Source organism: Orbicella franksi, chromosome 13 (genome assembly GCF_964199315.1).
Source record: "Orbicella franksi chromosome 13, jaOrbFran1.1, whole genome shotgun sequence".
In the NCBI taxonomy this organism is placed as follows: Eukaryota; Metazoa; Cnidaria; class Anthozoa; order Scleractinia; family Merulinidae; genus Orbicella; species Orbicella franksi.
In genome coordinates, this window is record NC_138157.1 from 14,023,866 (window position 1) to 14,047,743 (window position 23,878).

General features: G+C 36.6%; 3 protein-coding genes across 3 annotated transcripts; 2 read left to right on the forward strand and 1 right to left on the reverse strand.

Annotated features, from left to right (window-relative positions):
* Window positions 1-4,334, reverse strand: LOC145465500 (ADP-ribosylation factor-like protein 2-binding protein). Its single transcript, XM_081449286.1, has 7 exons — window positions 4,323-4,334; window positions 4,206-4,248; window positions 3,590-3,651; window positions 3,032-3,138; window positions 2,660-2,745; window positions 2,172-2,268; window positions 1-1,544 (listed from the first exon to the last, which is right to left on the reverse strand). The coding sequence occupies exons 1-7, from the start codon at window positions 4,327-4,329 to the stop codon at window positions 1,413-1,415; spliced, it is 534 nt and encodes a 177-aa protein (XP_081305412.1). The 5' UTR covers window positions 4,330-4,334; the 3' UTR covers window positions 1-1,412.
* A 356-nt stretch (window positions 4,335-4,690) lies between these two features.
* Window positions 4,691-16,159, forward strand: LOC145465353 (mRNA cap guanine-N(7) methyltransferase-like). Its single transcript, XM_081449130.1, has 11 exons — window positions 4,691-4,820; window positions 6,114-6,184; window positions 6,853-7,055; window positions 7,333-7,433; window positions 7,937-8,061; window positions 8,913-9,094; window positions 9,645-9,809; window positions 11,041-11,152; window positions 11,789-11,947; window positions 12,764-12,797; window positions 13,417-16,159. Exons 1-11 carry the CDS (start codon window positions 4,706-4,708, stop codon window positions 13,815-13,817), a joined length of 1,668 nt encoding a protein of 555 aa, XP_081305256.1. The 5' UTR covers window positions 4,691-4,705; the 3' UTR covers window positions 13,818-16,159.
* A 900-nt stretch (window positions 16,160-17,059) lies between these two features.
* Window positions 17,060-23,446, forward strand: LOC145465401 (uncharacterized). The gene is made up of 4 exons (XM_081449183.1): window positions 17,060-17,240; window positions 17,788-17,849; window positions 19,104-19,212; window positions 20,533-23,446. Exons 2-4 carry the CDS (start codon window positions 17,830-17,832, stop codon window positions 20,743-20,745), a joined length of 342 nt encoding a protein of 113 aa, XP_081305309.1. The 5' UTR covers window positions 17,060-17,240; window positions 17,788-17,829; the 3' UTR covers window positions 20,746-23,446.
* The last annotated feature ends 432 nt before the right edge of the window (window positions 23,447-23,878 follow it).

Sequence of the window (23,878 nt, forward strand, 5' to 3'; positions counted from 1 at the left end):
TGTTGTAAAAACAAATTTAATCAACTCATTGAGTAAAAAAATAAAACAATTTTTATAACATAAGCCGTACTGAACATTAGACATTAAATAATGTTGCTGTTTTTAGCTCTGCTGTAATAAATTTAACATTTTTACATTGTACCAGGAAGAAAACAAACCCTCACATCCAGAATGTTTCTTTTCTATTGCAACTGAAATTGTAGCTGTGTGCTACCACTTGTATGTGCTTCTGGATGCTTTGAACAACGAGAAATCTCCTCAGGCTTTATTTATAAAACTCCTCAGAAACAAAGGAAGTTACTTTCTAATATTATTCTTTTATGATATAAACACTTGAAATATAATTTTCTCTGCTGACATATAAGCTATTACTGATGGTTAAATTACTACTAACTACAGAGCACATAATATCTCTTTTATTTCATAAAAATGAGTAGACACCAAGTCAGGTGGAAAACAAGTATCTACATCTTTACTTTGTCTGAGTACCATGCAGACTAACTCAAGAATGCTAATTCCTGGACTTCTTTTCATACAGTTCTTATACTTAATGGGCCATTTCTGAGTTGCCTTTGTCTCTGTGTCAAAATGAGTCTTCGTGCAAAACTGTTCATATGAAAATGAGCTCCACCTACAGGTTTATTTTCATGCAAATCAAACTCATTTTCAGAAGAATAGTTTAGCATGAAGACTCACTTTGACACAGAGGCACAAGGTAACTTGGAAATGGCCTATCAAATCTACAAATCATTGATTCTGATTGGTTATTTGTTTGCTTATTTGTCACATAACTGGTGCGTGATTGAGTGGGTGTTCAATAACAGGCACCCAGTTATGTTTTGAAATTGAATGCCTCTAACAGGACACCCACCACTCGTGCCTCAATTTTGCGTACTTTATTGGCTTTCTCAATATTTCCCTACTGTTGTTCAAAACTTATGGAAACTAACTTCTTCAGCCAAAAGAAGTTCTTAAAGACTCCTCAATCACAAAATTTGCAGTTGATACAGCTTATTAAAAATTGGACCTCAGAGAGTGATTGTGATTGTAATTTCAAATCAGCCTCACACTGCAAGCTAGTCAAATTTTGAAATGGCTTGCTTGATTACTTCGCGAATTGTGCTACTTTCAGTCCAATTCCTAATTATTAATAAAAGTAAGAAGGGGAATTTAGAAACATTGACTGAGACAATTTCCACCTGGTGAATTGTTTCTTAGTTCTCATGACATACTTGCTTGACTCGGTATTGCCTTTTTATGGAGATTTGTTTACAGTGCATGAAAAACTTGTGGTGCTTTTAAGACATGTCATATTTACAAAGAGCAGCCTGGCAGAATTCCAGGCATACAAAGTTCATACAAGGTCTGAAGCAACTGTAGTAACCTAAATATGAAAGGTGTTTCTGTAAAGACTATCTGCTGGAAGATGGCCCTTCTCTTGGTGAATCAGGGTCAATCTGCATTCCTTGATGCTCCTCTCTGTCTGATGTGGTTGATGTGATGGTTAACAAGTCACTGAAGTCCATACCTGTACCTTCTTTTGCCTAAAAAGAAAATCAACGTTACATTATTGTTCCTGTGCCACTAAATGCTTTTCAACACCTTTCTGCTGGTTTTCTGAACTTTGAAGCAATCAAATAGCCAATCATTGCCCCAATTCTAATAAGTTTCCCAATTGCAACAAGCACTTGTCAGCCAGTATACCAATCTTACATTAGTTCCGAATTTTGCTGGTTTTAAATGAATATACGAAAGGAATTAAAAGTCTGGATACTTCAGAAGTGTTATGGTTACTGCTAAAATCAAACCACAAAACCACACAATATAAACTGTGAAACAAAAAAAGGGAAGAGAAAAAAAAAAGACCACAAAAAAAGAGAGAGAAGTGAAAAAAGAGAAGTAAAGTGAAAAAAGAAAAGAGAAGAGCAGAAAAGAGCAGACCAGGAAAGAAAAGAAAAGGAAAGGAAAGAAAAGCACCCTCACTTCTGGTTAGGGTGATCAGAAAAGGAGAAGCATGTTATGTGGTAGTGCACAAATTCAGTATTAATACTAAATGCTATAGTTATTGGTCAAACATTGCTGCTGCTGCTGCCCTACCCAGGATACCTTAACTTTGTCAGAATTCAATCTATGTGATTTTTCTCAGATAGAGAACCACACAAAATACTTACAGATTTATACTCTAAAAACATTTCTTTAAAGGCCATGAAGTCTGTAAAACTAAGTAACATGTCAAGAATGTCTCCTCCAATTTGGTCATGACGATTTCTGAAAACAGAGAAGGATGTTCTGAACATTCTTAAAGGTAAGATTTGAGATATAGTTAACTTTAACCTTAAAGTTCAAAAGCTTTTTAATTCTGTCAAAAGCAAATTATAATTTACATATCTTAAGTCTTTTCTAGCTAAATTAGCAAACATTGTAAATTCTTCCCTCATCTCTCCTGTTCTACAATTAGACATAACAAGGCTGGAGACTAACTGAAAAACCTAACAGTTCATTTAGCCTCCAGTCTTATTGACAACAAATGATTAGAACAGACTATTCCTTAATTTGAACTGACTGTCCTGAATTTAGATATACTGTAACTGTAACAGTATTTGTAATGAGAAATAAAGATTTGTTGTTGTTGTTCATTCCTATATGGCTGGCTACTTACTCTAAACTTTTTGTAAAGTCTTCCATGGAGAAGCCAGAAATTCTTTTCTTAAGCTCCTCCTGAATGTAATTTTCCAACAAGGCAACCTAAGGAACAAATATCATCAAACTCTAACAGTCATAAATAACAAAGTCATATTATATAGTGGCTGATATAACTTCTTTAGGATCTTCACTGTAACATGGTAACTTAAACTATATCACTCTGGCTGATTAAGCCGTCCTAACCATTACATTTTCCCCTTCCCATTATGCTTTATACTCCTGTGTGGAGAGAGTAAGAGTAAGAGTATTTAAAGTGCTTTGCCAAGGAACAAAACACTTTCCCACAAGTGCTCAAACCTGGACTGAATTACTAATCCGAACAACTTACATATTCCTTGAATATATCCATGTATATTAACTTATTTTCCTCTTCATCTGTAAAGTGGTGGTAATACTTTTCTTTGAAGTCATGTTGTATTGTCTGAAATCTTTCCTCTAGGATAGAGAACATAATTTTAACAGGGTCTACAATTTATTCTTCTTCTCATACCTCATGAGCCTTGCAAGATCCTTACAATAATGACAACAACCTAGTGAAAGGGATTGCTTTCTCAAACTCATTTAATGATTCATCAAGTTTAAACTGTAAAGGAAATCACGATGGTGATCGTGTTTGGATATCTGATCTTAAGGAGGCTGGCAACAGTTTCCAGCAACTGCCCGACAGGTATACGTCGGAGGATGAATACTATCACTGTTTAACAAGTGATGCCACAATTATAATGGTATCACGCAAATGTCCAATCATTGGCAAACAAGTTGCGCTCATCCTTTTTACATTACAAGTTACCATAGCAACAATACAGCCTGTTAAAACATCCTTAATTTTAGCTTTAAGGACTTTTAACTTAATAATTGCTTAATATGAATTTTGCAGGACATATACCCATAATGATATCCTCGATGTGACCCACAGTTGCGTCAAACTTTTTATCAGCTCTACTGGACCTGACATTTAATCAACAAGACACTGTTAGAGATGTCCATATAACAACTCATCTTCCTGCTTAGCAGTTTATCAAGTAGTTGCCTTTAAATCCTGAAGATAAACCTCTCTAGGGAACGGGCTACCAAGTCTTTCACTGCCAGCTGAGCTGAAAACACACTCGAGAAAAATTTAAACAAATGCCGATCTCCATTTGAAAAGATGTATTGTGAAAAGAGGAATCAGGATACAGTTTTTCAGAGCATGTTTTATTTTACATAATTTTAGTGTCTTTGTAAATTACACCAAAATAAAACTTTATTTCCTTTTTCATATGACGCGTAGCGTACAGCTAAAAAATTTGATAAGCTCAAGACAAAAACAGAAAAGTTGACTTTCTTGTTTTTAAAGATTTATAGTGGGAATTTATCGGTCTCCCTCTGAACCAAAAATATTTTTTATGTCCTTGAAAGCGTCAAAAGTTTCCATAAAATATAAACTACATCATTGTAGTCAAAAGGATTCGGCACGAATTCAATTAATTTGCTAATACGAAGTGCAAGTTAGAAATGATTACCTTCCAACAGCCAAATCCTCGTCTATATCAAGATCCGTAAAAGCTAGAAGGTAGAAAAAAACGTGTACAAATGTAAGGAGAACAACAAATGGTGAACGACTCTATTTCAAACCTTACCCGCCATATTGGAAAAACAGTCACCATGGTGCTAACCGCTGGCTTATTGCTTTCTCACTCCAGTAAACAAACGTAAACAAATGAGCAAATGACAAATATCAACTCAGATCAACTTCACACAAGTCCAAAGAAACCTTGTTACCTTTCTCCTATAATACGCATCAATATTCTTTTTAATAATTTGAAACCTGCTGGTCAAATTTCAATGTAGGGTTTTCCAGAAACATTTTCAAGCGATAACACATTTTATGGTAAGAAAAACAAGGCTACGGTTGATACTTCTTATATAAAGCCCTTTGTCCAAAGGCGCCAGGTGGGAGACTTTGCGGGGGACCTGGCGTCACGGTTCCAACCTCTCTCGACCTTTCTTCTCGGAGTCAAAGATGGCGGCTGTTGCTTCGGAAAGCGAACAAGTGGTTGATCAAGCTAACGAAAATATTTTAGCCGAAGAAAAGCCTGTAGATGACAATTTAACTGAAGAAAAACCTAAAGAAGGAGGTAAGTTGTCCCAATGACGAGGTTTTGTCGCAAGCCGTGATCTACAGCAATTTTCCGGCCGTGTGTGGGAAAGTGTTCACGTAACACGTGGTTTATACTCAAATACTTTTCCTTTTAGCGATCGTCCGAAGTTTCATCAAGACTTGTTGGTTTCTATGTAAGGAAAGTGTCAAACTCTGGAAGATGTTATGGAAAGTCTCAAAAATCTCCCTTTTACAGCACGATTTCGGATAATTTTTGCCGCCAAAAGTTATATGTTTGCATGAACCTACAATGCAACGATGCCGAACTTTTTGTCAGCAGATCGAAGATCTCTTCCTCTTCTACAAAACATTCACAATTTTGTTCTTTGGTTACTGTGTTTGATTCTGTTGATATTCTTCTTGTAAACTAAAATTATTACAGATTTTATCACAACAATCTTTTCATTCTGGTTAAGTCTGGAGTTTGACATGTTGACATTTGCCTTCAAAATCAATTTTGACTGTGGCTATTTAGGAAATGGACTGTGTATTACTACACTATATTTCAATCTGCAGTAGACGTTGCAGTTTGCCAAGTGATTTCCAAGATTTCCAAGTTTTCCTCCAGCATTCCAATAACCTTAGGTTAATTATTCAGCCAACACATCTCTAAAATAAAATAATAATAATAATAATAACTTCATTTATGTGTCAAGAAGTTTAATTTGCTAAATTTTAGCACAGCTGCTAATTGGGGACACTTAAACGAGTTAGCATTATAAAAACTAATTACATTATAATGAGTATTATAATAAAACTAAATGTACATAAATATAAGTACACTCACCTTCTATTTTTCCCTGCAAGGAAGACAGACATATTCTGATAAATTGCACACTTATGATGTCGTTTCTCAGATGATAATAATGTGGCTTCTCAGATAGCCCTATTGCTTCTGAATCTTTGTTTGTGTGCAACTATGAAACTGAGAGTTTTCAAGCAGGAAGTGACAAATATATAAAGGGACATGTCAGTTTTTTGGGGGCTATTCATCTTGTTTTATCGGGCCATTGCATTCAGTTTACATCACAAGTTTGAGCATGTGAAATATCTTGACCATTTTATAAAGGGAATACACAATGTTGTTAGCTTGCTCCTCATGCATCCCACTCTTTTCAGTCTTTAGCCCATATATACAGTAGTTTGGTGCTGGCTAGTAGGTGATATTTTACTTCATGTGCACTACAGGGAACCATTTATAAGTTACATTAATTTTGTTGTTGAGGAATAAAAGTTGCCCAATAAAATTTTACTCCTGTGTTTCCTTTAGAGAAAAAAGATGAACCTGACGATGAATCCAAAGGTGAAACTAAAGATGAACCTGCAGCAGAACCTGACAAGGTATTTATCACATAACAATTCCTCAAGGATTTTCCTTAAATAGATAGATTGTTCGTGTCCTTGAGATGTAGACTCCCAAAGACCATTTTTAAGTGTCTCAAGGGAAAAATGACAGTGTGTCGGCACATAAAAATATTTAGTTTCTTATACTTCGTGAATTGGGACAACGATGGTTCAAGTTTTCATTAAGTTTTGATTCACCTATAGCCTTGATCTTCACACAATCATGTAACATAAACTTGTTACTTTATGAGTGAATGATATCAACTACAGGTAAGGTCACTCATAGCATAAAGGGCCCATTAAGCATGTTCAGGTGCTACAGGTTATGGCCCATGTTGACTATCCTGATGGTGACTGAATGTAAAATTTTTGAGTTTAGTAAGCATAGAAAGGGAAATAATCAAAACTTTACTTTCATTTCCTTTCTCAAGATATTTAAATAAAGTTAAATACTAAATCCTATGTTGAAGAGTAGGTTGTTCCATGGTTCGTTGATGGACTATACGATTGTTGAGGAACAGCGATGTACTTTGAGCTACAGAAACTGGGAAAAGCTTTGTTGGTTTGGGCATCTTTGTCATGATGTGGACTTGTTTTGATTTGTGAGAAAAAAAAAGTGTCATAACTAATGGTTTGCAACATAATTGAATCAAATGATCTTTCAGAGCGTGAATGGCGACAATAAACATGCAGAAGAAAAACCAGCTGACAATGAGGAGGGTTTGGGTGACAAGGTGGCAAAACACTACAATGAACATCCAGAAGGCAGCAAGGAGAGCCGAAAGGAAAGTCCCATATTTTATTTAAGAAATTTTAACAACTGGGTGAAGAGCATAATTATTGGTGACTGTCTGGAAAAAATCAAGAGGTAAGGCATGTCTAGCTTTTAGAAAAGAGATCATGGTTAGTTTACATGAGGGGACTTGTTCCCTTGACTCTCCTCTTGTGAGCTACACCTTATGACTAGTCCTGTTTCCAGAATTTCTTGGAAAGATTCACCTGTGGACAAGTCCTCTCATGAGTCCAACGTAAATTATTACGCTGTATTTTTTATTACATATCTTTTTTTATGGCCCCAACCTGAGCTATAATGGTAAAAAATTGTTTTTTTTTTACTACTGTTTGGTATGTTGTAATCCTTCCAGGGCAAGTGCAAAGGACATAGCTGTACTTGATCTCTGTTGTGGGAAAGGTGGAGACCTTCTTAAATGGCAGAGGGGAAGGATAAAGAAACTTGTGTGTGCAGGTAAGGTTTCATAGAACATATAGTTATGATATCTTTAAGTTTTTGTTTCTTAATAACCACTGTGACAAATTGTTAGAGCATCTGAAAGAGTGAAATGTGTAGTTCTCAGAAAATATCTATACCTCTCCCATGGAAGGGATTTTTTTCTAGGATCCCCTCACCCACCCTTTTAGAAATTCTAGTAATATTGAATATGCTTTGAACATATATTTCTCTAAATATTTTGGTCTTACAGAACCCCTCACCCCCAGGAAATTTCAGTTCTTTCTGTGGGGGGAGTATGGATATTTTCTGGAACTGCACAATATAATGTTACCCACGAGACGGTAGTTTATTTTTTGTATTATTTATAAGTAGATTGCATTTAAGGGACAGTGACAGAGTTAATGTCTATGCATACATGTATGCCTTTCCTGTAACTATCTGGTTGCTAATTTTGATTAATAAACCTTTGCATGCAAAGATCTGCATGATTATGTTTTCTTTGTGTTCTTTTCTTACAGATATTGCCAAAGTTTCTGTGGAACAGTGTGAGGAGCGCTATAAAGAACTTAAAAAGACACATGAGACCAGGCGTTATCGGGACCCTCTCTTTCAACCTGAATTTATTACCGCTGATTGCAGCAAGGTAATTTACTTACTAGCATTCTTTACACATGTCTAGAGAGTCTGTTAATGATCCACAAGAAAGGCTGGCAAATGGTCTCTAGAAAATTTTGGGCCTTGGGAAATTTTGATCCGATTTCAAAATCTCATAAGCTTCTGAGATGAGTCACAAAGTCTCCGTTTGGTGTGTTTCTTTCATCTTGGAATCTAAAATCAGTTTAGCCATAGTCTTGAATTCTCAAACAAAGGTCTTGTGGTCTTGGCAAGTCTTGGATTTTACCATTTGTTACCCTTACAAGACGCTATGTAGCTGGTGCTTCACATTGTTTCCTAAACATTAAAGAATCGTTATTAATTCCATACAATGTATTGCAGGTTGTAGCCCAGTGTTTTGTTGGGTTGCCTTTTTGTAATAAATGGCTAGGTTCTCCTTCCAAATTGCTAAATTGCTTTCTCTTTTGTAACACAAGGAAAGTTTAATGTTAATCACATAACAGTCACCAAGGCCCTTATTCTGTGCACTTCATCAATTTGCTGATGCCCAATTTTCCACATTTTGTCCATGTGAATATTCAGCATACTGTGCTTTAAGTGCCCTCTGCAAATGCACAACATGAACCAAATCCTGTACAGTAATTGGCTAACTGAGTGGGCAAGCTTGCTCAAGATTACCTATTGTAGATAACAGTACTATATCTGAGATATCTTAAGTTTTTTAGTTGACCAAGCTTGTTTGGTCAAGATGGTGGTCCATGAACACACACACACACAAAAGAATTGGGCCAAATTCAGCTGCTGTGACCAGAAAAGCAAATCTTGGTCAATATCATAATATAAATTTAATTTAAAATTTCTAATTTTACAAATTTACAGGAACGGCTGCTAGACCTATACCAAGATAAAGAAATCCAGTTTGACCTAACAAGCTGCCAGTTTTCTTTTCATTATTCATTCGAGAGTTTTGAGCAGGCTGACATGATGCTGAAGAATGCTTGTGAGAGACTTAAAGTAGGAGGCTTTTTCATAGGAACAACACCCAATGGATATGAATTAGTGTAAGTATCTCAACACCCTCAGGGTTTTCTGTGAGTTTTTTAGTTGGTGCACTTGTGTACATACACTGTATACTTTGTGAACTGTTCCTGTTGTTGTTGCACATTTTTGCACATGGACCTAGGGTTACAAACAGAAAAGAAAAGAGGAATGATAACTTCAAGTGATATCTCTTGCTTTTAGTACCCCAGTAACAGAGCAAATTAAATTGTATGATTGCATCATAGCTTTATTGCACAACAAACACCACTTTTGCACCTTTAGATCTTATTTTTTGATTTTTTTTTTTTCACATCTTTTTTCTTTTTATGCACTTTTTGGTGAGTCCAAAGACCTAACTAATATTTTTTTAGACAGATTTTTTTCATTGCCTTACATTTTGTATTGAACAGTAATGATGACCATAAACCACAACACACACTCAAGAAAAATATCAACTGGTTTATTGGATATACAATATAATCCACTATTTGATATAGTGACAGGTTCATTTCCTTTCAGACAAAGAGTTCAAGATTTGTGTTATTTAGCCTCATTTTTTATCTGTTTTAGTCGTCGATTAGAAAAGTCTGAAGATCTGTCCTTTGGAAATGACGTGTATAGAGTGACATTTGAGAAAAAAGATGACTACCCTTTATTTGGCTGCAAGTATGATTTTCATCTTGAAGGAGTGGTTGATTGCCCAGAGTTCCTGGTCTACTTTCCCCTGCTTGAAAAGTATGTGTTAAACAATAAGTGATTTGCATGATGGCCTCTTTTGACTACAACTACCAGAATACTTCACCTTTTCTTTTTCTTGTGCAAATTACTTATATAATATTGTAATTATTGTTATCTACTTTTGAATCAATGCTACATAACTATAATTTAAAAAATAAAGCTAAAATAAAGGAGAAACAAAATAAATTCCTGTAGTTGTAGTCAGATGAACTTACTGTATACTTAAGGTGCAATTACTGTGATCAGATAAATGCTGTTAATAAATTGTTGTTCATGTGAAGACAATATGTTCCACACAGATGCATCACACAAACAAAACCAGATACGTAATGCACAAAATTATGCAATACATTATTTTATAGTTTTCTGTAATGAGAGGAATGCATGAAAAAGAGGTATCTTTTCAGTGATAACAAAGCTTTACATTTTTAGTTTGTCTAGCCACATAAGCACCGAAACTCTGCAACTTTGAACTTAAGCCAGTTTAAACCTGTTTCCTTTTAAATTTGGCACACAGGCAAACCCTATTTAAGAAATGGAAAACATGTGTTTTAATCAAGTTATAGAAACATGAGTGGATGTTTTGGAGGGCTGAAAGTGGTAGCATGAGCCGACAGGCGAGTGTTTCCACATCTTTTTCGAGTTCTCCCAAACTTCCACGAGTGTTTCTATTAAACATTTAGATTATGAGCTCAAGATTTCTATTGCGTGATAGTGCATAGAAATTGAGAGTGAATAATCTAATTGTTTTAGTACAAATCTACTAATTGTTCAAGAATTTTTCTGAATCTTCTTCACAGACACTTTGGAAACACCAAGAAGTGGCTGTCATTTTGTTAACAAGGGCGCCCTGCTATGCCACTCACTATCTTTCACAGAATAGATAGTGAGTAGGGTAGCCAATCAGAGAACGGCTTTCGTGATAGAACGCTAGTAGATTTATACTAAAACTCAATAGAAACATAGAGAACATGTTTTCTATTTCTTTTAGAAAATTCTGTGACGAAAAAAAAGAAAACATCAGTTGTTTACTTTGATCATCAAAATGTAAATTCTCTTTGCAAGCGCCATCATTACATCAACAGTTTGTGCTAGTTTTGTGTTTCTATCGAGTTATAGAAACACAATTTTAAACCAATCAGTATGCAAATTTTCTGTGGGCGATTTTCTTAATACTGTTACATGTATAATTGTTACAGGTAACGTATATCATTATATTTTGTTTTAGAATGGCAGAAAAATATAACATGAAGCTACTATTCACAAAAACGTTTCATGACTTTTTCCGGGAGAAGACCAAGGAGTCAACTACACTTCTGTACAAGATGAAAGCACTGGAGGTATTACAACGCTAAACTATCGATCTTTCTTACATATGGAAAGTTCACCTGAAGTTGTGTTTATTCTAAGAGATATTAAGAAGGCAAGGCAGGTTTTTCCACAAAATCAACATTTTTTGTGAAATCGTATGGGCATAAAGAGCAAAATAACCAAATTTTGAATGGCTTGGAAAGGCGGGGTTTTCATTATTTTTGATATTTGAAGATTTGTAGAAATTTCCTCACAGTTACTGTGAACATTGACAGTTAGAACACTCTCAGACAGTTTCAAACAGGCCTTAGTATATGTACTACAATCACGGACAAAAGTCTTGGGATAAATTTGCACCTTTGGTACTTTTGCACACAAGCCAGACATGAATACAACTTCACCTGCCTAGCCTCTACCCCACCCCACATACATGTACAATGTTGAAAACTAGTACCTCTAATTTGTCCTGATTTTCAACATTGTAAATTGGGTGAGGAGGCCAAGGGAGCAGCACTTGTTTTTAAAAGGATAGCAGTTCTTTTTTCAAACTTCAGTTGTAAAACACAGATAATTTGATTGTTTCCTTACATAAGTGTCCCAAGGACGTTTGTCCATGATTGTAGAATTATGGTTCAAATTAATCTGCTGTTTGCCTCTTTATCAAGACCTACCCTCCACGCCAAGAGGGTGACTGCTTAGTGTCATCTGCAGAGGATGCATATACACATGCCAAAGACTTTCTTGAAGGAATTCAGTTGAATCAAGATAAATCTTCATCAACAAGCAAATATAGAGATCACAGAGAAAAAAACCTCAAACATGTGGTGAGTAGTTCATTTGTTTAAGATAATTAGATATGAAGAGATTCTCGACAATTGACAATGTTTTGTGTAAAATTTGGGTAAAAGTGAGGAACAACTCCCCAAACAACTTGTGTCAGACTGTTGGCTGACTCTCTGCTACATGTATTTGCCAGTATTGTATGAATTGTATATTGACTTAAATTTATTTTTGTTTGGCTTCAAAGTTTCAAAACAGTTTGATTTTGCCTTCCCTTTTGTTCAGGTTACAATTTACAACCATGACTACATGTACAAGACGATAAATCAAACTGGTTTGAAAAATTTTAAATACTACGCACCTGTGTACATGTACAACAAAACAAAAGAAAACTGTCATGACTTACTGTATCAATGAAATCTGGTAAAGAAAATTGTACTGTAATCAAGTTCCCAGAACGATTGCTTTGGGATATTTTGTTTTACAGTGAATATTGTGGCTTAGAAGAGCATATAGAACTTACTAGGGAAATCTGGCAGGCGGTTCTGTTATTAAATGAATAAATTGACTAGCCATAGCTTGTATCGTTACTCAGGCTTTTAGCCAAAATTTGAAAAGTGGCTGTCCAAAATGTGCGATAGGGCCTGCTCAAATGAGCAATTTACAAGGCAACATAATTATGAAAAATAAAATAATTTTCTTAAGAAAGTGGCTATCCACAGGACGCCTGGGCACCCATCTGGCTAAAAGCGTGCTGTTACAAACTGATTCAATAAATCTAGTACACATTGCTGATGCATGTTTGTAGTTATGCTGTTGTATGGTTGCAATTAACAATGTTAATTATATTTTGTTAACAGGGGACAATGTCAAAGGCTGAGTGGGAGGCTGTTGGTAAGTGAAAGATTTTCAGATGTTTTGGCCTCAGTAACAAATAATGATAAGTAATTTACAGGACTTCTACCGTCTTTATGTCTAGTAGCTGCATATCTGTTCTATAAATGATCAGAATGTTGCCTCTTGCAAAGTTCATTAAAGGCTATTTAGCTTTATCATAATTTATATTCATTCTTGTTTGTTGGTGGCCATTTAGTCCAAAATCAGCTTCCAGCAGATGCAATAAAAATAACATAAACACTTCATTGATTTGCTATTAAAGAAAAAAAAAACCATTGTATGGACAGTTGTTAAAGCCAAAGTTGTTAAATTCTGAGAGTGGTTCTGGACAAAGCTGTTGGTCACTAACATTTTTAGCAGGAGGGCAACTGGTTTTCCACAGGCAGTCAAAACGTTTTGAACTGAAAAACTTTCCTCTAGAGAAAAGAAAAACTTTCCTTTAGACGGTCCAACCAGATGGGCAAAACTGTCCTCACAACCAGTCAATTTTCCCAGTGCTAGGCCCTTAATGAAACACCTGTGGTAGCCACTAGGTCTTCAACTTTTCAACAGTGACAACCTCTGTGGATTTTGTGATTGAAATGTTTCAAGTTGAGGTTCTTTTTGTTTGCTTTAGGGATGTATCTGGCATTTGTGTTTGTCAAGATCGATCCAGAAGCAGAGAGAAAGAAGCTTGAGGAGGCAGAGAGAAGGGCAAAGGAAAGAGCCGAGCGAGAGAAGGAGAGAGAGGAGAGAGCTAAAGCTGAACAAGAGAAAGCTGAGAAAGCTAAGGCTGAACAAGAGAAAGAAGAAAAGGCACGAGCCGAACAGGAGAAAGAAGAAACAACAGAAGAAAAACCACAGGAAGAAATGGAAGCAGAACCCACAGAGGTGGCAGAAGAAAGCACTCAGGTTGAATCAAGGAAAAGAAAACACGAGGATGATGCTGCAACAGCTGAAGATGAGGATGAGGATGAGGATGATGATGGTGAACCAGCTGCAAAGAAGCAAGAAGCTGATGATGGAACCTCTGGTTAAACATTGTTGCCCTTAGAGTTTGTGATGATAAGGAATGTAGAAAGAGTAGAGAGGGATTAGGGAGTAGTAAGGGGTGAGGTGGAGGTTAGGAATGTTATTCTTGCCTGTAGGACTATAGCTTTATTTTTCAATTCTCAAAAGCAACAACAACAACAACAACGTAACAATCTTTGCAGATAATTTACGTTTTTCTTTCAAAGGTATGGTACCTTAAATTTAAAATTTATTGCCCTTTACTTTTGCATGATTTTCTGGTGGCATGATGAAACTTTTTTAAAGAACTCAAAATATAGTGATGATAGAGGAACATGTAATAGCCTTTTAAAAAAGGAAGAGCATATCTTTACACTATGTCCATTCATTTTTCTTTCAATTGTACAATTTTTCTTGCCATTAACTGTCAAGGTTTTCGAGACTAAACCATACAATATTGCTACATGCTATTTTGTACAGAGTTGACTTCACTCAAGCTTTTACACCAGCGAGCTTCTCATTATCACCTTTCATAGATCTCCACCAGTAGCTCTGTAATGCTTGGAAGTAGTGTATTTTAAACAAGATACTGACTCTAAGTTTTAGAGCATGTTCTCTTGTTGTGTCTTGATCAGCTTCTAGAACAGGCATTTTTTGTTTTGTGGGAGGAGGGATTAGCTAGATTGGCTTGTTAGTGTCTCCGATGTATTATTGTGCCAAGCTCCCTGCCCTGCTGGCTGTTTTGTGGCTGGACAATATTACACACTGGAGAAATGGGTGTACCATTTACAAGTAGGAATATTTAAGAGAACAGTGAAGCGTTCTGTGAATGGACACCCAGAGGTGGATATCCCCTCATGGAAGTTAAAATGTAGTGTTTGCATGTGGCTGGGAAGTATTCACCTAATATACAGTGTCAGTTAGCAGAAGCTTGATGGTAAATTTTTTCAGAAAGTTATCTCTGAAATTATGCTTCAATCAGTCATTCAGATAATGACTTATTTCCCTGTACTTTATGCTGACTCTTTGAAAAGATGGTTTGCTTATTAATCATATTGTAAGCCAACAAAGATCTTGTCTCAGAAGTTCTTACCTGAAGCATTTGGAATGAAAGTTACCCAGTCAAACTGCTGCTGCTGATGCTAAAAGTGAAAACTTCCTGTCCTTGCAGCTCAAAATCAATTAGATGAAGACCCAAGGGGCTCCTACTTTGTTATCTCTTCTGTTTGGTTCCAAAAGTATCAATACCCACCTGACAGCAGGTATTTGAAAATTCTGATGGAGAAGGGGTTCTCAACATGAATTTTTGATTTATGCAATGCATCAACGAGCCAAAGCAGACAATTAAACAATTTGTTATCGTAAAAAACAAATTGATGTCAGTTTTTCATGCACCTGTCTTGTCACTGACAATGAATTTTGTCATAACATAGTCAATTAGTCTGTGGATCCACTCGGCTATCGCCTTGTGGATTCACAGCTACTTTGACAATGTTATGCCAAAATTCATGATCAATAACACAACAGATGCATGAAAAACTGATGTCAATTTGTTCAAGGGAAAGTACAGTGGAACTCTGTTTCGATCTGATTGTCAATGGGCCACAAAAATTTAGCCGTGTGAAGGGGGTGGCCCTGTTAAAGGGGTTCTTTAAATAAGAAATAAGATTCACCGAGCTTTTGTTCAGAGCAGAATAAAGTGGCTGTAATAATAAGGTGGCCATATTAACAGCTTGTCTGTAAGGCGGGGTTCTACTGTATGAAGCCAAACTGGGTTTTCCAGAGGGGAGGGGAGGGGAGGGAAGGGGGGATTTTCAAACCAAAAGATGCGCAGTGTGTGAATATGGATATTTTGTAGAGCAGCACATTCTACTTATTAGTTGCCATACTTTTCTTTAATGTTTTTTTATGAGAATTTTGTTGTACCATGTAAAATGATGATTTGTGTTATTCTCATCACCTCTCTACTTGGTATTGTGTTGGTTTTGTGAGGAGAAATTTGATGTTGACCTCTGAAACTAAAGCGTAAACAAAACATTAGATTTAATGCGCAGTATGGCAACTATATTTCTATCCTGCTAGCTTTCAAATATTCTGTACATATGAATCTGTTAGGACATTCAGTGGTTAAGTGTGTGCCAATCTACAGTGTTAAAACTCTTAGTTGCAACATCTTGCAAAGCTTATTTACTGAAGTGTGCATTTTACCGGACACTTGTGAATATTTTTTTGTTACTTGGTTGACCTGATTTGGTCCTTATTTTAAGTGTGAGGCATATTTACATTTGTTAGTGCAATGTCCTGATAAACTGATTTTTCAAATGAATGTTAATGCCGTATCTTTGATTAAAAATAAATACCTCGTAGTACTTCTTTAGATTCTCTTACATAGGTATAAACTAGATAGGTAAAGGGGGTTCTTGTATGACAAAGATAAAGCCAGCAGAGTTCCAGAAGGCAATATCCAAAAATACCCTTACTGGAAGTAACAGAAGAGACTATATAACATGTGGTAGAATTGCTTCACCTTGCCTCCTCCAATGACTACCCTCCCCCCCCCACCCCCCCCCCCAAAAAGGGGGAACATGGTATGTTCCTCTCCCGCCTCCCCAGTCCCCACCAGCCAAAGTCTCAAAAACGTTATGTGCTTGGCTGGTTCTCCACAGGTATACCAGCATAGAACTCATTTGCCAGAGGACAACCAGTTTATTTCCCCTTGCTGTGTCCGTGTCCCGGGGGTTACTCACTTATATGGGCTATATAGGTATGCGTGGCCCCAAAGGTTATGGCTTTTCAGCTATTTTGGTCATAAATAGGGCATAGATTTTGGTCATTTTGGTCATAAATAGGGTGATGTTTTTAGAAGAAGTTACTTTTTCATCTATATAGATAAGACCATCAACAAAAGCCCTTCATAAACTACGTTTAGGGCATAAATAGGGAATCCAATTATTTTTGTCAGATCATACAAAGGGTAGGGAAAATCGCAGATTTTGGTCACAAATAGGGTAAGGGTTTTGGGAAGCGGGCCGCACACCCCCACCCAATTTTTCCGGGAGTACCACCCCAGGATCCGTGTGGTGCTACCCTACCCTTCCCCTCTTTTATTATCATGTTTGTAAATAATTGTATTTGACATAGTTTACCTAATTTCTTGGGTACAACGTGAAATCTCAGCTTGTCCTCCAGGGGAGGAGGATCAACACAATAATTTGTCAAAACGTCTGAATCGCTCGGTTCGCGGTTCGCGGTGGTGCTGGGGCTCACCTTCACCGAGAGGGACTGTGACGAGAACTTTTCACAGTTTCCCCCAGGGTAGGGTGAGTGTCACCCATCGCTGCCAGTCGAACTCAGTCGAAAAAGTACACAGGTGTTCGGGAATTTGAAGTGTATTTTGTAACTATTTTACTACATAATGGAGGAATTTCAAGTTCCATGAGATATGTAGAGGTAGGTGATTTGTTCCTTGTATTTTAAGACGCGAATGAAACGCTTGTTTCAACTGATTTGAACCGAATCTGCCAAGATAACTCCGTGTGGCTTCGCATGATTGCATCTCTGGATGTATGTACGCAATAGTGTGTTTGCTTTCAATTTCTTCCCGAATTGTGCTTACAAAAGCAAATCTCTGCAAACTTTACTATCCGCGTTGTCTTATCACTCTAATGTTTTGTTTAAGTTGCTACAGTTGTGATATTTATTCGTCCTTTGTTACGAATCCGTGTCCAAAACAATTGGGTTTAGCTCAACCTCGTTAGCTAATAAATATAAGCTTCAGCTTATATGCTGAATAAAAGCCAAGGTTGAAGAACACTCTGTTGGACCTCTTTTGAGTTCTCGCCCCTTTAGTTCTGTTTACTTGGATTCAAGGTGATGAATGGGTTGGCGACGTCCCGTGAGTGATATTTTCCCGTATTATGACGAACACAGTCTAAACTTTGCCCTTCACTCACGCAGGCAAACCACTTGATCGTGCCATTTTTCCTTCATTTTATAGAATTTGCAATAAATCGAGACTTCATCAAGAGCCAAACCGACGATGGATTTGTTGTTTTATGTGTAAGTACAATAGTACTTGAAATATTTGGATATGGTGGTTCGGAATGTGCATTTACATGTGTCCGATCCATGCCATAATTACGTTCAAGTTATTGTGGATTGGAGGTCCCCTTTTTACCGTGCTCAAGCTGAAGCTAATTGCAGATTTAAGTTTGAAAAGATTGCAATATTATCATAACATTTGGCTACGTGGAGCTCTATAGTGCAATATCACAAAGTATTAAATCCTCAACTAGGCTATAAAGTCATTTTACAAATCAAACTTTGAAGAGGAGGTAAATATTTATACCCACCACTTCCATTAACACTGTACTGAACAATGTTTAAAAAATTACGTTATTTCCGACAGTAAACTGACAAATGGTTGGAAATTTCAAAATCTCTGCTTGGAGGTGAACTGTACTTGCATGAAAAGCACTATTCACTTGTGTGGTATATATACCTTAAATATAATATTATCAGTGCTTAAGCAGCTTAAGTTTATCTATATAACAATTAAATTTAATAGATAATCTTTTTTGTAAAAGTGTCTTACCCCAAAATTTATTAAAACAAAATGACCCCAGTGCTTGCTCAAACACAAACTGTTCACGCTAGATTGAAACATGCCAACCACTAAACTTAAGGTCAGTTTTTCTATATACCTCTTTTAGACTATTGCTAACCTATCAACTCAGGCAAGGTAACACCACCCTTTCATGGTTGTAGTAATTTCACATATAACTTTGTATAAGGTTTCAGAGATGTCAACCTGAAAACATTTTAAACTCAGCAGATCATCGAGTTTATCTCTTCTCAATCCCTAAACACTTAGTACATAAAAATATTGAGTTCTGTAGATTCAGTCGTGTAAATGCATTAAATATCCTGCAAAAGTCCCCAAAATTGGTCAAAATCAGAGTGGAAAAAAAGTTCTTTAAACACACTCCTTCCTATGCAGGAGATTCACTGGTCACCTGTATGGGAGGCGTGGAGGTTTGGTCTGTATTTGGTTGACTCCTGGACAATCCGGAATAGTGGGCAGAGGTTATATTTTTCTACAGTATGTAAACATATTTTCTGAGGTTTTCTAAGAGGGATAATTGAAAAATGGGTATGTGGGGTTTCCAACTTGTACATGGAGGCAAACAGGATTTGATCTTTATCAACTATATACGCAAGTGAATTTTTTAATTTACATTTAAGATTGCTAAGGTGAGATTAACAACAACTTCACATTGCTAACTTTGAGACAACATTTTTCTTTTCTTCCAGGATAATAATAGTTGTTATAGTTCTCAAGCTCATCTTCTGGATATTTTACTTCTATGCAAGAAATCGAAGACGGCAACTGTCTCTAGCATTGAGACAGCAGGCACAACCGGTGAGTGTGAACCTTCAGTTGGGTATTTTATACATTTCATTTAAAATAGATAATTGCCCCCGTATAGGTGATCTGGTTTTTATCACAGATTTGGGATCGTATTACCACATATAAGTTGGTTCAGTTCTATTGTTGCGTTCTTTAGTTACAGCATGTTAATTTGTAAGTATGGTCGTTGATCATCTTGGATGTTTAGTTGTTACTTCCCCCCCCCCCCCCCCCCCGCCCTCCCTTTTTGTTATTGGTGATATATAATTATTATAATCGTAGTAGTTAGCGTGCTTCGAATTAGTTTTATCGTGTTTTTAGCTCATGATCTTTGTAGCTTGTTATGGTTATTGCTTAATAAACTTATTCTTTTGGCCAAACACTGTTTACTGTTTTTGTCTTGGGAGCATAAAGGGGGGAATTAATCCTTGATGGCAACTGGTAGAGTTACCAATAATTCTTACCCCATGAAAACTTAAACAATGCTCTTAAAAACGTACAGAAAAGTTCTCAAACTTTCAAACCTAGCACACACAATGTCGTTTGCACAGCGTCAAATATTGCAAAAAATGTGGATATGGCTTTAAAGGCTGTGTTTAAAGGCTGTGTTTGGTTCGCAAGGTATTGTCAGTGGTAAAATGTACAGCCACCATCCCATCTCTTTTTCTACAGAGGATCAGTGTTGCCTTCCTTGTTATTCAAATCTATCAGCTTTAAAATTGGAACTGTGGCGATGTATTGGACTATAAACACTGGCAAATTTTGTAACTTTTATTTTCCTCAGATATTTTGTTATCTTGTTCCTCTGTCCCCCCTATTTTGCAAAAAGATCAATTTGCGACAAAATTCCAATCAAGGAGAAAAGAACTACAGAAGCTGTGATGCTGAAGAAGATTCCAATATTAGTTTTTGTAATGTTTTTAACAACAGAAAGAGAAAAACCAAAAGTTTGCATTTTTACATCTGAACTTGATAAATCCTGACATTTTTGTGTTCTTTGAGGTGGAGCAATAAGTCATGTCAGTGAGTAATAGCGAGAGAGCCTCAGTAGAAATATTTTACTTTATTTTTCAAAATGTCATCTTATTAGCCAGGGTACATACCGTAAAGGTACAGTAAGTCTGCATGCGAGCCAAGTGACCCATAAGACTGGTGCTTATCTCCAGTTTCAGTAGCATGAAGCTGCTAGGAGTATTTCTCATACGTAAAGGGTTTGATTTGTAATCTTAGAGTACCATTATGGTACCTTTCACCTGTATCAGTACCTTAGTTTGTTTTTCCATCCATTTCTTCCTTACTAAACAACCGTTTTTCTTATTTGAATAATTTCAGGCTCCTCAGGGTCGCCAATTTGAGGAGGAACCTGCAGTTCCACAGCCAGCATATGTTTTTACTGAGTATCCATTTGGACTAGATGATGCACCAGCTACCTTTCAAGTTCCTCCTGTTTATTCAGAGGAAGATCCTGTCAAACGGGATGAGCCTCCACCTCCATATGTGAATGATGATGATACAGAAGGACTCATAGAGAACCAGGAAAATTGACATTAAAAGTGTAGATATGGAAGAGTTTGTATATATACACATCTTGTAATTTTGTCACTAGATAAAACTTAAAATAGCAGAGATGTAAATTAAAGGCACATGTATGCCTATTGCGATTCTGGATCAGGACACTACCATGTTAACTGGCACTACAAAAGATGCAAACTACTGCCAGATAGCAATTTACATGAGAAACAATTCTATCTGATATTTGTAGCCACTAAAAGGTTTAAAGCCAAAGGGTGGGGAGGTTCTAAGAGTAATTTTTCACTGGCTGAGTGAAACAAAATAAGTGAAAAATGTTTTTCTAACACACAGCTGGGACCTGGGTATAGATCATGCAACCTGTGGGTAGGGCAGTTGTTTCTGTTGCGTTAGCCGTTGTCGACTTTCCTGCCCACTCACCCAAAGATTTTTAAGTTTTTATATAATGCCAGTATATTATACAAGCCTTGAACTCTTTTCGTTACTTCCAGTCTTCAGCGTAATGTTACTTGTGTTACCTTTGATTTCACAATTATGATCAGGGGGTGGCAGTCAGCTTGACATGGCTACCAATGGTGTGTGAGAAAAGCTCTAAATATATTTGCCCACAAGATCTAGGAATGCGTTCTTGTGAATTGGGTTTTTGAACCTTCTTCATTCCTGGTTGATTAAAAGTTTCACTGATTCAACTTTGATCATATTTGGTAGTGATGGTGCATTAACGCCTTTGCAAAAGCAAATTTACAACTCTTTCTTTCATAACTTGGTCTATAGTTAAAGGATTTATTTTACAGCATGTAGAGAACACTATTTTCTTGTGGGAAGCATCTAGCCTGCTCAGGTAGTCAAACACAACACATGATTTGGCTGATCTTGCCCCCTTGCAGAGCTAGCCATATAATAATAATAATTAACAGCCTGAGGTTAGCGGACACAAACCCCAAATAAATCAGAAACGTGGGCGGTTGGCGGACACACCTAGTGAATGAATTGGGGTGATAGTGCACTCACCCAGAGAATGAAGCCCCCCAACCTAGCTGCTTAGGTAGATAAGAATAAGGTGGGGTAAGGGACCCACCTAGCCTGACGCAGGCGATAGCTAAGTGGAAGGTGTGCACCCAGGCCAGTAGTCCAAGTTTATTTATAGGGAGGGGAGGGGGGGTAGAGGAGGGAAAGGAAACACTGTACACTAGCTGAGAAAAAATAGCCGACGTGCCTAGCGTGCTACTGGTACAAAGACTGGTGTAGCAAAACATGTTCATGAGTACTGTTTGTTGACACTGGATATGCAGCAGATAGTAAAACTGATAATGTAAGATGAGCATACAAAAGTAATGGATAGGATTAATACCGTTGACATGAGCCTTAATTGTTGAACTACAGTTTGATATTAGTCGAAGAAAATAAGCATAGAGTTTAAATGTAGCATGAACGGGTGTTTAATGTTAATGTACATACAAGACTGAATATTGAAGTTCATTTGTACCCTGTATTAGAGACCTTTAGATCCATATTTGCCACAAACGTATAACTGTGGTTTGAGGCTAGACGTTTGTTGTGTGCTGATTTAAATTGAAGTAAATGGGACTGAATAAAAATCATCCTGTCAATGCAATGGAGATTGTTAAAATAATGCCAATTTTGAAAAAATGGTTATGTTTTTTTGGCACGTGTAGCTTTCTAAAATAAAGCAGCATAAAACACACATTCAACTTACATGTATGCCACTATTGGATTTCCAGTTAGGATCAGTGCCTTTCTACAAACAACAACCAAACGCTACCTAATTGCTTCTTTGCCTGAAAAATATAACCAATTTGTGGAAAAAAGGGTTACTTTATTCATTTTCAGTATTTGTATGTAGTATAAAATGAAAGTCAAGGTAATAAAGCTTGAGGTAAATGACTTGTGTGAAAACCTACCTCTTGATGTTCAAAACATGACACCTCTAATATCCTAATCCTTCACTAAAAATTAAGCCTGGTAAGAATATTGATATCAGGAAGGAGAACTTGTTTAGGAGTTTATACTTTGGCCTCTAGGACTGAGAGTTTTCTGAATCCAAATGTAACGTTTTTCCACAATAGTATATTTTAGGGATATCACATTGTACACTTGAACTCAGTTAGCCCAATGTAGCATTACAGAATCAAACATATGGTTTTTAATTAGAGTCTTGCATGTGGTAACTATCAGTAGATATTACTCTAAGCCTCATTTAGTAACGTTAATAAAAAAAGAGAGCTTTGTAATGTTTTATTAACTTTAGGCATGCATATTTGAAGCATGATGTTAGAGATGGATCCTACTAGAGCTGTAATTCATAAACAGGGTGCAAAGAAAGTTGTGTCTAATAGCCTGGGGTTGGTGGATTTTGTAGTCACGCTAGTTGATTCTTTTAGACAAGTGAAGTTCTTGAAAAAATGTTTTGAGGAAATTCAAATTACCGTATTTACTTGAGTAAGCACCACTGCACTTATTTTTCACACCTCAAATGCAGCACTTATTCAAGGGAGGCACTTACCGGTATTTGAGGGCAGTGTTTATTTAAAAAGTGAACATGACAAAGAAGTTTTTTCTTTTAATTCAAAGGTACATTTTTAATCTGTGATGTGAGAAAATTTAACAGTAACGAACAGAAGCATCTTTTTTATTTTCACCATCTGTCCCTTTGCACACTGTGTCTTCAGTCAACTTTACCATTGAGTCAACTTTACCATTGAGTCAACTTGATCATTGGTGAAAATAAATTTCCAATGCTGTGTTAGACTCCACTGTAGACTGGGCTGCAGTGTGTGCTCTGGGGCGGTGCTTATTAACTTTTATATCCCAAATGTGGTGGTTATTTGAGGGTGGTGCTTAATTGGGGATGGTGCTTATTTGAGTAAATATGGTACCTGTAGAACTATTGTAAGAGATCAAAATTTGGGGCGCTAGTGAGAATGAATTTCAGGCTAGTACATCATAGTTACAGCTTGCTGTTAGAGCAAGCCGGAAAATTATTTTTCTTTTCACCCTGATAACTCTCCTTTATGGGAGGGATTGAATTTTTCAGTGGACACTAGGGATATCCATGGTATCCACTGTATCAGAATTACACTTAGTCTAACATGTATCAACTCCTTTCTGAGTTGTGGTAACCCTTACA

What these genes read in the sequence shown, in the direction of transcription:
- LOC145465500 (XM_081449286.1), bottom strand. An exon ending in GAGGATTTGGCTGTTGGAAG is followed by an intron (nt 3,652 to 4,205) that starts GTAATCATTTCT and finishes ATTAAATGTCAG; the next exon opens with GTCCAGTAGAGCTGATAAAA. An exon ending in TGTTTTTAGAGTATAAATCT is followed by an intron (nt 1,545 to 2,171) that starts GTAAGTATTTTG and finishes TTTTCTTTTTAG; the next exon opens with GCAAAAGAAGGTACAGGTAT.
- LOC145465353 (XM_081449130.1), top strand. Translation starts at nt 4,706, where the DNA reads ATGGCGGCTGTTGCTTCGGAAAGCGAACAAGTGGTTGATCAAGCTAAC. An exon ending in TACTTTCCCCTGCTTGAAAA is followed by an intron (nt 9,810 to 11,040) that starts GTATGTGTTAAA and finishes ATTTTGTTTTAG; the next exon opens with AATGGCAGAAAAATATAACA. An exon ending in AAAAAAACCTCAAACATGTG is followed by an intron (nt 11,948 to 12,763) that starts GTGAGTAGTTCA and finishes TTTTGTTAACAG; the next exon opens with GGGACAATGTCAAAGGCTGA.
- LOC145465401 (XM_081449183.1), top strand. Translation starts at nt 17,830, where the DNA reads ATGGATTTGTTGTTTTATGT. An exon ending in ATGGATTTGTTGTTTTATGT is followed by an intron (nt 17,850 to 19,103) that starts GTAAGTACAATA and finishes CTTTTCTTCCAG; the next exon opens with GATAATAATAGTTGTTATAG. An exon ending in TGAGACAGCAGGCACAACCG is followed by an intron (nt 19,213 to 20,532) that starts GTGAGTGTGAAC and finishes GAATAATTTCAG; the next exon opens with GCTCCTCAGGGTCGCCAATT.